This window comes from Pelophylax lessonae (assembly GCF_965119305.1).
Source record: "Pelophylax lessonae genome assembly, chromosome: 2".
NCBI classification, from domain to species: domain Eukaryota; kingdom Metazoa; phylum Chordata; class Amphibia; order Anura; family Ranidae; genus Pelophylax; species Pelophylax lessonae.
The window spans coordinates 738,672,782-738,685,909 of NC_138769.1; the positions used below are offsets into that span (position 1 = coordinate 738,672,782).

At 50.1% G+C, this 13,128-nt stretch overlaps 1 protein-coding gene across 6 annotated transcripts in view; it reads right to left on the bottom strand.

The window, feature by feature from the left end:
• The window catches only part of ARAP1 (ArfGAP with RhoGAP domain, ankyrin repeat and PH domain 1), a 406,767-nt gene that overhangs the window by 137,099 nt on the left and 256,540 nt on the right, over positions 1-13,128 (bottom strand). For all 6 annotated transcript variants that reach the window (XM_082244568.1, XM_082244572.1, XM_082244571.1 and 3 more), the window contains exons 7-9: positions 12,046-12,115; positions 9,312-9,432; positions 5,951-6,132 (exon numbers count right to left, since the gene is read on the bottom strand). In XM_082244568.1, coding sequence (XP_082100694.1) covers positions 5,951-6,132; positions 9,312-9,432; positions 12,046-12,115 — 373 coding nt within the window. The remainder of the gene's footprint in view (positions 1-5,950; positions 6,133-9,311; positions 9,433-12,045; positions 12,116-13,128) is intronic.

Below are 13,128 nucleotides of genomic sequence, written 5' to 3' on the forward strand. Positions count from 1 at the left end.
GGCTCGCATTTAGGAAAATTCCGTCATGGAATTATGGGGGAGGAGAGATACATAGAAGAAGAAAGAGATTATCCCTGAGGAATATGGGTCAACCTGGCAACAACGTTCTAAGGCTACAAGGGTTGGAAGAGAGGTCTTCCCATGTGTTAGAGATTCAGCATAATATTAAATTTGGACATTTGGGAAGTTCTCTATTCTGGTTTTTCCCCTATAGTCTCAAAAAGTTATTAATAAAATTGAAAATGGGGAAGGCTTCTCCATCCTGGGTGGAAAAAGTGGGCAAGCCTGCAATTCCTGCAAAAGGCAGATGATGGTACTGAGTGGGTTTTAGTGTAGGGCAGTGGCGGCCGGCCGATAGGGGGCGCAGGGGCGCCGCCCCCCCCCCCAAAAAAAAAAGAAAGAAGAAAGATTTAAAAAAAAAATGTCAAATTTTCGCCCACTAGGGGGGCCGGACTGTGTCCTGGGTATGGGGGGGGGGGATGGGGTTTTTGACCCCACCCTCGGCCATCAGGGGCGCTGATTGGTGCTCTTCAGGGGGTCATTGGGGCGCAGAGCAATGCGCCCCAACACCCCCCACTTTTCTGATGTCTGGGCTGTGATTGGTCCAGACTCCAGCCTGGACCAATCACAGGAGGATATGGACCTGGTGACGTGACGTGTGGGGGCGGTGCACCGCCCCGGCGTCACGATCACCTTCAGTTCCCGCCCGGCACAGAGGGAGGACACAGGACAGGAGAGTGAGAGCCGCCGCCGAGGATGAAGTCGGGAGCCGGGAGGACCGAGGAGGCGGGAGCGGAAGGACTCGAAGACGCGCCGCCGGGGGACACAGTGAGGACTCGGAGAAGCCGCCCGCCGTGACTGAAGAGAAGCCGCCGCTGGTGTAGGGTAGAGGTTTTTGGGCCAGAGGGAGGCCTCCATAGTGAAGAAGTATGTACAGTATCAAGGTGTGGAACCCCCAGGACTCCTTGGGGCGCGCATCTAAACTATTCGATTATCATGGGATCTAACCAAGCCCCAGATACATTTTAGAACTTTGTTTTGCGTAATACAAAGAATAAGGGATGGGATGGGGCAGGGCCGATCCTACGGTCACAGGCGCCTGGGTGCAGAAATTGTTCTGGCGCCCCCACATGGGCGTGGTCATCTTACTAACTCCCCCTCTTTACAAATGTTTCTATGTCAATGGCTCAAACACAGAGATGCTCCCCTAAGAAGTCTTCCTTACCCCGGGACCCTCCCACGATCTCTTAACAATAAATAAATTACAGTAAGAGAAGCAGAGTACTCTAATGGGAACTGGAGGGGGGTTTCTCTAATGGACACAGAGAGGGCATCTGTTAGAGAGTCTGTTAGACAGAGCCCCCAGACGGGAGATGGTAAGAGACTGCAAACTTGATACAAGAGATGGTCAGAGACTGAGGATATGATACAAGAGATCAATGCATTGATGTAGCCTCATCAGTGCCCACCAAATGCAGCCTCATCAGTGCCCATCAAATGCAGCCTTATCAGTGCCCACCAAATGCAGCCTACCAGTTCCCACCAAATGCATCCTACCAGTGCCCACCAAATGCATCCTACCAGTGCCCACCAAATGCAGATTACCAGTGCCCACCAAATGCAGCCTACTAGTGCCCACCAAATGCAGATTACCAGTGCCCGCCAAATGCAGATTACCAGTGCCCACCAAATGCAGCTTACCAGTGCCCGCCAAATGCAGATTACCAGTGCCCACCAAATGCAGCCTACCAGTGCCCGCCAAATGCAGATTACCAGTGCCCACCAAATGCAGCTTACCAGTGCCTGCCAAATGCAGATTACCAGTGCCCACCAAATGCAGCCTACCAGTGCCCACCAAATGCAGATTACCAGTGCCCACCAAATGCAGCCTACCAGTGCCCACCAAATGCAGATTACCAGTGCCCACCAAATGCAGCTTACCAGTGCCCGCCAAATGCTGATTACCAGTGGCCACCAAATGCAGATTACCAGTGCCCGCCAAATGCAGATTACCAGTGCCCACCAAATGCAGTTTACCAGTGCCCGCCAAATGCAGATTACCAGTGCCCACCAAATGCAGCTTACCAGTGCCCAACAAATGCAGATTACCAGTGCCCACCGAATGCAGCCTACCAGTGCCCACCAAATGCAGCCTACTAGTGCCCACCAAATGCAGATTACCAGTGCCCGCCAAATGCAGATTACCAGTGCCCACCAAATGCAGCCTACCAGTGCCCACCAAATGCAGATTACCAGTGCCCACCAAATGCAGCATTATCAGTGCCCACCAAATGCAGCCTACCAGTTCCCACCAAATGCAGATTACCAGTGCCCACCAAATGCAGCCTACCAGTGCCTACCAAATGCAGATTACCAGTGCCCACCAAATGCAGCTTACCAGTGCCCACCAAATGCAGCTTACCAGTGCCCACCAAATGCAGCCTACTAGTGCCAACCAAATGCAGCCTACCAGTGCCCACCAAATGCAGCTTACCAGTGCCCACCAAATGCAGATTACCAGTGCCCACCAAATGCAGCCTACCAGTGCCTACCAAATGCAGATTACCAGTGCCCACCAAATGCAGCTTACCAGTGCCCACCAAATGCAGCTTACCAGTGCCAACCAATTGCAGCCTACCAGTGCCCACCAAATGCAGCTTACCAGTGCCCACCAAATGCAGATTACCAGTGCCCACCAAATGCAGCTTACCAGTGCCCACCAAATGCAGATTACCAGTGCCCACCAAATGCAGTTTACCAGTGCCCACCAAATGCAGCCTACCAGTGCCCAGGATGGGGTTGGGATGGGATGGGATGGGACAGGGTGGGGTTGGGAAGTTGTATATGAGCTTGGGCAGGTGGGACATATTTTAGCATTGATTCTAAAAAAAACAGTACATTTTGACAGGCTGTCTGGAACTTAGTATGGATGAATTATTGGCCTGGTAATAGGAGCTGTATGTAGGGGTGAGGTGTATACCAGGGTATGGGGGATTGGTGTCCAATCGGAAGGTAAAGTTGGACTGTAGCTAGGGTCTGAGGTTTTGCCAAAATATTTAGGACTCCAGACTTTGATTCATTTACATGAAGTCCTGACAGTCCAGCTAAATGTAACTGGTTGAGTAGGAGGATATGTGTCTCATCGGAACATATCAGTATGTTATTAGCAAATAACATTCATTTTGGATACCCACGGCTATTGCTCCACCTTAAACATCTGGATGTTGGATCATTTGTGCTAAGGACTCTATTGTGAGTATAAAGAGAATGGGTGGTAGTGGACACCCCTGCTTTGGCCCTCTTTTTAGGGGAATTGAACCTATTAGAAGCCGCTGTATTTTAAGAATGCTGTTGGCTTGTCATAAAGGGCTTCAATCCAAATAAGGAATGGATCTCAGAGAATTTGGAAGAGGCACGCACTCTGCCTCTCATTTCAACCTAGGATGGGGTCATACAGGGGTAGAGGAGAAGTTACTGCTCTGAACAGGGAGCTACTGGTCTGGATGGGGAGGAATTACTAATCTAGACGGGGAGGAGCTACTGATTTGGACAAGGAGGAGCTACTGCACTGGATGGGGAGGAGTCACTGCTCTTCACCAGGGCCGGTGCAAGGATTTTTGCCGCCCTAGGCAAAATAAAAATTGCTGTCCCCCCATATGCTCGACGACCCCCCATCCCAAGTTTCTGAAGGGGTTAAAACCAGTGGCGGCTGGTGCTCCATCGGTCGGGGGGGGGGGGGGGCGTTAGACGGACCTGGCCTCGGACCCCCTCCCATCATTCCAGAGTCCAGTCCACACCATATTTCTCCCCCCCCCCCCTCCGGGCACCAGTTCACTTACCTTGTTCCTCCAGATGGCGACTGCTTCCCCCTCAGTCTCCTCCATGTCCCCTCTCCTCCCTCCTCCTCCACCAATAGGAATGGATGCCATCTCCTTTGGCCAATTGGGAAACAGGTCCCAGGGTCCGCTTCCTGATTGGCCGGGAGGAGAATCAGTGTGGCAATAGCAAATATTAATTTGCTATTGTCACACAACTGGGTGGGCTCTGCGCCCCGAGCCCCCCTTTTTTTGAAGCCTATTAGAGCCCCTGGCTCTAATGACTTGCTTCATAGAAAAAAAACCCTCATTGGAATCCATGTATCCGGTGCCCTGCATGTAGATTAGGGGTTCGGATGCATGGACGGGGCGGCCGCTACTGGTTAAAAACCCTTCAGTGACTTATGGTAGGTCACTTTCCTCAGGTCAGGCTCCTCCGGCGCCCCCTGCTAAGTTGCACCCTAGGCGGCTGCCTAGGTTGCCTTACTGGTAGCACCGGCCCTGCTCTTCACAGAGAGCAGCTGCTGCACTGGACAAACAGGAGCCACTGCTATGGATGCAGAGGAGTTACTGCTATGGACAGGGAAGGGTTACTGCTCTGGACAGGGAGGATCCACTGATTTTGAAAGGGAGGAGTTATTGCTCTGGACAGGGAGATGCTACCTCTCTGTGCAGGGAGGAGTCACTGAACTGGCTGGGGAGGAGTAACTGCTCTGGGCAGGGATGAGCCACTGCTCTAGATAGGGAGGAGTAAATGCTCTAGATAGGGAAAGGAGAAGTCACTGCTCTAGATAGGGAAAGGAGAAGTCACTGCTCTGGATAGGGAGAGGAGAAGTCACTGCTCTAGATAGGGAGAGGAGAAGTCACTGCTCTGGATAGGGAGAGGAGAAGTCACTGCTCTAGATAGGGAGGAGCTGCTGCTTCTAACAGGGAGAAGTTGCTGCTGTGGACAAACAGAGGCTACTGCTATGGATGGGGAGGAGTTACCACTCTGGGCAGGGAGGAGCTATTGCACTGGACACGGAGAAGCCACTACTCTGGAAAAGGAGGAGTTTACGCTCTGGACAGGGAAGAGTTACTACTCTGGATAGGGAAAAATCATTGCTCTGGAAAAGGAGGAGCTACTTCTCTGGATGGGGAAGAGTTACTGCTATGGATGGGAAGAAGTTACTGCTCTGCATGGGAAGGAGTCACTGCTCTGGATGGGCGGTGGGAGAGCCAAGGCTCTGCACAGGGAGGAGTTACTGCTCTGGAGGGGGTGGGGGAAGATCCATGGCTCTGCACAGGGAGGAGTTACTGCTCTGGAGGGGGGTGGGGGGAGATCCATGGCTCTGCACAGGGAGGAGTTACTGCACTGGAGGGGGTGGGGGGAGATCCAAGGCTCTGCACAGGGAGGAGTTACTGCTCTGGATGAGGGGGGGAGCCAAGGCTCTACACAGGGAGGAGTTACTGCTCTGGATGAGGGGGGGAGCCAAGGCTCTACACAGGGAGGAGATGCTGCTCTGGATGGGAAGGTGTTACAGCTCTGGATTTAGAGGGGGGAGCCAAGGCTCTGGACAGGGAAGAGTCACTGCTCTGGATGGGGGGGGAGCCAAGGCTCTGCACAGGGAGGAGTTACTGCTCTGGATGGGAAGAAGTTACTGCTCTGCATGGGAAGGAGTCACTGCTCTGGATGGGGGGGGGGGCAAGGCTCTACACAGGGAGGAGTTAAGCCTCTTGATTGGAAGGAGTCACTGCTCTGGATGGGTGGTGGGAGAGCCAAGGCTCTGCACAGGGAGGAGTTACTGCTCTGGAGGGGGTGGGGGGAGATCCAAGGCTCTGCACAGGGAGGAGTTACTGCTCTGGATGGGGAGCCAAAGCTCTGGACAGGGAGGAGTTGCTGCTCTGCCTAATCAATCTATATTTGTACATTTCATAATTTTTACAATAGATAGAAAAAAAGTAAATGAGTGAAAAAGAACTTTCCCTGCTAGTATTAGGAAAACAAAATCCATGTATAATATTCCAGATTTACCATTACAAAAAATAAATAAATATATATAAATATATATATATATACTGTATGTTTTTAGCCCCGACCACAATGAATAAAGAAAATGTAAGCACTGGAAGTCACACAGCGCCTTTGTACTGACCTCTCCATTTTTGTACAGATAGACCTTGTCTGCCGCCACCGCCACAAACAGCTTTGGCTTACACCCTTTCATTTCCAGGGGGCCATATTTGTCCAAGTTCTCCAAGGTGGGGGTATTGAATGTCTTCATCTTTCGCTCATCCAGGATCTGCTGGAAGGCTCTAACCCAGTCGTTCCTTTCCGCTGGAAAAAAACAAAAAGAAAATAAAGGTCAACACAAAGACCCAGTGGGCCCTAAACCCTGGAGCTGAACATGGCAGCGCCAACCAGCAATTTATAGATGATCACTAATGAGAGTCACTTCCAGTGCTATCATCTTCTGATGCACCGTACAAAGCAAAGACATGCAGGTGCTATAATAATAACAGCAACATCATTTGTTTTTTATTGAAAGCTCCACCTTTTATCATTAAAAAGTCATCCTTGAGCTCCAGTGCAGTCACTTTGCCTAGGTTGAGATGATGTCATCGGTCTGCTGCAGGCAGGAGGAAGCAGTGACTTTGCCTAGGCTGAGATGATTTCATCAGTCTGCTGCAGGCAGGAGGAAGCAGTTACTTTGCCTAGGTTGAGATGATGTCATCAGTCTGCTGCAGGCAGGAGGAAGCAGTGACTTTGCCTAGGCTGAGATGATGTCATCGGTCTGCTGCAGGCAGGAGGAAGCAGTTACTTTGCCTAGGCTGAGATGATGTCATCAGTCTGCTGCAGGCAGGGGAAGCAGTGACTTTGCCTAGGCTGAGATGATGTCATCAGTCTGCTGCAGGCAGGAGGAAGCAGTGACTTTGCCTAGGCTGAGATGATGTCATCAGTCTTCTGCAGGCAGGGGGAAGCAGTGACTTTGCCTAGGCTGAGATGATTTCATCAGTCTGCTACAGGCAGGAGGAAGCAGTGACTTTGCCTAGGCTGAGATGATGTCATCAGTCTGCTGCAGGCAGGGGGAAGCAGTGACTTTGCCTAGGCTGGGATGATGTCATCAGTTTACTGCAGGCAGGGGAAGCAGTGACTTTGCCTAGGCTGAGATGATGTCATCGGTCTGCTGCAGGCAGGAGGAAGCAGTGACTTTGCCTAGGCTGAGATGATGTCATCAGTCTGCTGCAGGCAGGAGGAAGCAGTGACTTTGCCTAGGCTGAGATGATGTCATCAGTCTTCTGCAGGCAGGGGGAAGCAGTGACTTTGCCTAGGCTGAGAAGATTTCATCAGTCTGCTGCAGGCAGGAGGAAGCAGTGACTTTGCCTAGGCTGAGATGATGTCATCAGTCTGCTGCAGGCAGGGGGAAGCAGTGACTTTGCCTAGGCTGGGATGATGTCATCAGTTTACTGCAGGCAGGGGAAGCAGTGACTTTGCCTAGGCTGAGATGATGTCATCGGTCTGCTGCAGGCAGGAGGAAGCAGTGACTTTGCCTAGGCTGACATGATGTCATCAGTCTGCTGCAGGCAGGGGGAAGCAGTGACTTTTCCTAGGCTGGGATGATGTCATCAGTTTACTGCAGGCAGGGGAAGCAGTGACTTTGCCTAGGCTGAGATGATGTCATCGGTCTGCTGCAGGCAGGAGGAAGCAGTGACTTTGCCTAGGCTGAGATGATGTCATCAGTCTGCTGCAGGCAGGGGGAAGCAGTGACTTTGCCTAGGCTGAGATGATGTCATCAGTCTGCTGCAGGCAGGAGGAAGCAGTGACTTTGCCTAGGCTGAGATGATGTCATCAGTCTTCTGCAGGCAGGGGAAGCAGTGACTTTGCCTAGGCTGAGATGATGTCATCAGTCTTCTGCAGGCAGGAGGAAGCAGTGACTTTGCCTAGGCTGAGATGATGTCATCAGTCTTCTGCAGGCAGGGGGAAGCAGTGACTTTGCCTAGGCTGAGATGATTTCATCAGTCTGCTGCAGGCAGGAGGAAGCAGTGACTTTGCCTAGGCTGAGATGATGTCATCAGTTTACTGCAGGCAGGGGAAGCAGTGACTTTGCCTAGGCTGAGATTATGTCATCAGTCTGCTGCAGGCAGGAGGAAGCAGTGACTTTGCCTAGGCTGAGATGATGTCATCAGTCTGCTGCAGGCAGGAGGAAGCAGTGACTTTGCCTAGGTTGAGATGATATCATCGGTCTGCTGCAGGCAGGGGGAAGCAGTGACTTTGCCTAGGCTGGGATGATGTCATCAGTTTGCTGCAGGTAAGTTCCTAAGCATTTCCTAAGTCTTTTATAGTAAATTTAATTACCATTCAAAGCTGATCACAATCAGCTACTACATCTAATGTTAAAACCCAATGAAGCTGATTTAGCCCCGATTTGACAGGACAAATCGCATGTCAAATCGCAGCCTATTGCCGGCAATGGGAGAGTCCCAATCGGTGCAACGCCGACTTTGCGGCGCCGCACCGATTTCCAAAAGTCGTTTCTGCACTAATTATGGCGACTTCGGGGGCAATTTCAATAGACATCTGCACAGATGTCTTCGAAGTCGCCCCTGAAGTCGGACTGAAATCAAAAGTCTCAAAGCAGTGTGAACGAGGGCTAATTGAAACTAGAGAGCGCAAAATCTGGTACAGCTGTGTATGGTACCCAATCCCTTTGACAAAAAAAAAACCTGGAACCCTGTTGGTTTCTATGCACAGCTGCACCAGATTCTGTACTCTGTGTACTTCTGTGATGCAGAACCCAAAGTAGAACTACAGACAAAAATGTAATTTTGGATAGTATAAGTGAGGGATATAACCCATGTAAGGTTTATTTTTGCCATCTTTGTCCCATTTTGGAGATTTCCAGTCACTTCCTGTCCCATAGCCAAACAACAGGAAGTGATAGGAAATCCATACAAATTAGGGGAATTCCTTGGGACCCCCCCCCCCCCCCCCATTTTTTGCGGTTCGACACTGCATTACTTTAACTGACAATTGCACGGTCGTGCGACGCTGTACCCAAATAAAATTGTTGTCCTTTTTTTCCCACAAATAGAGCTTTCTTTTGGTGGTATTTGATCACCGTCGTTTCACGGGACAAAGCCAACCTGCCGCAGTAAAACTACGGCAGCTAGTCGGCAAGTGGTAAACATTTTATGCGCTTAGAAATAAAATCACACTCATATGACCCTTCAAAAAGTCGTCTATGATGAAATGCATTGAAGGTGGCTTGGTGATACGACCAAGAGCTGTATATGCTTCAAAAATGGAGCTGCTCAACTTCAAAGAGTTTTTTCTCAGGAAAGGTGTCCTTTAAAATGCCATCATAAGGCCTTATTTTGACAAGGAGGACTACGCTCGGCACCTTCCATGGATGCCTAAGAACCCCCCTCCAACCTAAGGAACCGAAACAACATAAAACTGTAGCATCATGGAGGAACAAGGAGATGCCAGAAATCCATTGGAAGAAGCCAACTTACCGTCACTCTCAGCCCGGAACATGAAGTTTCTATTGGACGTTGCCACCTCGAATTTCTGGTCTCCCATGGAAGCCACCCTGGCTATGCAGCTCGTCTTGATCATCCGCTTTGAGTACACGTCCTGCAGAAGAGAAAAAGACATTGGTAGTTGGTTGCCTTAGAGGTCAACAATTTGCCCTTTATAGGGGCTTATGTAAAATAACTGCTGGCCACCTTACTTTGATTCTAATTTTTTTTTTTATTTATCCCATTAAGCTACAGTCCATGCAGTGCTGTATTTTGGCCTAGGCCGACAAGGACCAGGCCTAGGGCATCACTTTGCAGGGGGGCAGCAAAAACAGCTGCCCCCCCTCCACCTGAGACTCTATTGGCCACTGGTTGCTAGAGCCGCCTCTCTCACCCCCCTCCTCTCCTTCTCACTCCTCCCGTTCTCTCTCTCTCACCCCCCTCTCTCTCTCTCATCCCCCCTCTCTCTTTCACCCCCCCTCTCTCTCTCTCACCCCCCCTCTCTTTCATCCTCTCACCCCCCCCTCTCTTTCACCCACCCCCTCTCTCTTTCTCTCTCACCTCCCCTTTCTCACTCTCTCTCTCTCACCCCCCTCTCTCTTTCATCCCCCTATCTCTCTCAGCCCTCCCTCTCTCCCTCCCTTACCCACCCCCCCCACTCTCTCCCTCACCCACCCCCTCTCTCTCCCTCACCCACCCCCTCTCTCTTTCTCTCTCACCCCCTCTCTCTTTCTCTCTCACCTCCCCTTTCTCTCTCTCTCTCTCTCTCTCTCTCTCTCTCTCTCACCCCCCTCTCTCTCTCATCCCCCCTCTCTCTCTCACCCCTGGCTCTCTACCTCCCTTACCCACCCCTCCCTCTCTCTCCCTCACCCACCCCCTCTCCCCAACTCCATGAACATACTAATGAAGCCATTCTGTTTTCATGGCATAAAACGTATTTTGGTCCCAGTGATGTCATCAATGGGTCTCTGTGCATAGCTTCCTGGTAACATGACATCACCCTGCCTTAACCACTTTACCCCCAAGCCTATTTTTGACACTTTTTGTTTACAAGGTAAAATCAGTATTTTTTGCTAGAAAACTACTTAAAACCCCCAAACATTATATATATATATATATTTTTTTTAGCAAAGACTCTGGAGAATAAAATGGTGGTCATTGCAATATTTTTGCAATATATTTGCGCGGCGGTCTTTCAAACGCCATTTTTTTGGAAAAATTACGAAAAATCACATTTCACTGCATTTAAAAAAAAAAAACTAAACAGTAAAGTTAGCCCATTTTTTTGTATATTGTGAAAGATGATGTCACGCCGAGTAAATAGATACCCAACATGTTGTGGTTTAAAATTGCGCACACCCGCAGAATGGCGACAAACTACGGTCAATAAAAATCTCCATAGGAAATGCTTTAAAAGTTTTTAACGGTTACCAGTTTAGAGTTAGAGTGTAGCTCTTTTTTTTAAATTATTGCTCACACTCTGGCGATCGCGGCAATACCTCACATGTGTGGTTTGAAAAGCAATTTCATTTGCGGCGTGACTTCCATATAAGTTTTCTTTCGTGCGCGAGCTAACGGCGACCGGGGTGGTTACATCTTTTATTTTTTCCTATTTATTTATTTATTTTTTTTAACTTTAACACAGGTTTTTAAAAAAATAAATAAAAATCAGATCACTTTTATTAGTGTCACAAGGGATGTAAACATCCCTTGTGACAGTAATATGCAGTGACAGGTACTCTTTATAGAGGGATCAGGGGTCTAAAAGACCCCAAACCCCTCCACTACACTTCCATGTATGCAAAACGCCGAAAACGGCATTTTTGAATACAGCCGTTTTTTGAATCTGCTGCCTTTAGCAGCAGAGTAACCCGGAAGTGACGTCATGGACGCCGCCTCCAGGTTACGTCATCGGAGACCCCATCGAAGCCGCTTCCGGCTTTGATCGGGACTCCATCCAAGCGGCGGACGCGCCAGCTGGGTGCTCCGGTCTCCGGTGGGACGGGAGACCCGGGCAAAGCCGCAGAGGGTGGCGGGAGGGGGGGGGGGGACGTCCCCTCCCGCTTGCCGGTGTAACGATTGAGCGGCTCCCGTTACCGCCGGAAATCCGACCGCTGGCTGTAAACAACAGTACTGGGATGATGCCTCTAGCTAGAGGCATCACCCCGAGACAACCACGCAAAGTCAGCCGACGTAGGTCTACTTCGCTGGTCGTAAAGTGGTTAAGAGCCCTCAGCTCTGATCCAAGCAATGGGCTGGCTCCTGAGAGGAGTTCCATTTTGATGGGTCGGTGTTGGCCTGGAGAATTGGGTTTTTCTGGGCAAGCTGTACCTGCATGCAAACCACCCTAAGTAATGCCCACATGTGATGCTGAGCCCCCCATGATTGAAAGAGTCCCATAAATGAAAGGGGCGGGCAAGAGATGGCTAATGCATTTCTAATGCACATTGTGAGAAGCTCACAGTGTGCAGTGAAATCAAAGTGAGCCATTTCAGTCCAGCAGAGGAGCACAAGACTTAGAGGAAGATTGGGGGTCAGATTTAAACCCTCTGATGCTTCCTTCTATCTCTTAGGGACTAATTTGGCAGTATGTCAGTTGAGTCATATAAGGAAACTCACAAGCTCAGCAGTTTTCAATTCCCAATAAGAAACCAGATGACACCATCAAAGCCATGAAATATCTATGGAATATCAGAATATCTGATTAGTGTTGACATCATTAACGCACCTTGTCGCTGTCGTAGTATCGGAGGTAGTCTGTGTCCAGCTTCACCCAACGTCTCTGGAATATGTATGAGCTGGAGAGGAGAAAAGAAGAATGAGAACAGAGAAGGAGATATTTCCCAATAAATGTCAGCAGATAGTAGTGAGGAATAAAATGAAACCAATGTGAAGAATAAAAGGAAACAAAAATGGCCCAAATCTTACGAGTCCTGGATTAGAAACAAATTCTGGTGTGGAATGTCCGGGTACCAGGAAACCAGACCACATGTGGATGCAGGTAAAATAAAGCAGTTTATTGGAGCAAACAACAATAAATGCACAGGAAGAGTGAGGATGTGAGAGCAGGAAAAAGCCGGGGTCAAAATCAGAAACGGGTAGTCATCCAAGCTGAGGTCGAGTCCAGAAGCGTACCGGTAATCTGTCGATGCTGGGTAGTCTGCCAATGCAGGATCTTCTGCCTATGCGGGGTTGAGAGCCAGGAGAGTCCTCAGTCAAGCCAGGTCATAACACAGAGAAACACAGAGAACAGAAGACTGCTAGCTTCTTCTAGCTAGGACTCGAGAAGACGCAGGGGACTGAGGAGAAGACACCGCTGCAGGTAAGTGCACTGGTCTTTCTGCATTGAAGGGGATATGGCACGCTGGTCACTGTGCATTGAAAGGGGGCACGCTGGTCACTGTGCATTGAAAGGGGGCACGGCACGCTGGTCACTGTGCATTGAAAGGGGGCACACTGGTCACTCTGCATTGAAAGGGGGCATGATGGTCACTCTGCATTGAAAGGGGGCATGATGGTCACTCTGCATTGAAAGGGGGCACGGCACGCTGGTCACTCTGCATTGAAAGGGGGCACGCTGGTCACTCTGCATTGAAAGGGGGCACGCTGGTCACTCTGCATTGAAAGGGGGCACGCTGGTCACTCTGCATTGAAAAGAGGCACGGCACGCTGGTCACTCTGCATTGAAAGGGGGCAAGGCACGCTGGTCACTCTGCATTGAAAGGGGGCACGATGGTCACTCTGCATTGAAAGGGGGCACGCTGGTCACTCTGCATTGAAAGGGGGCACGGCACGCTGGTCACTTTGCATT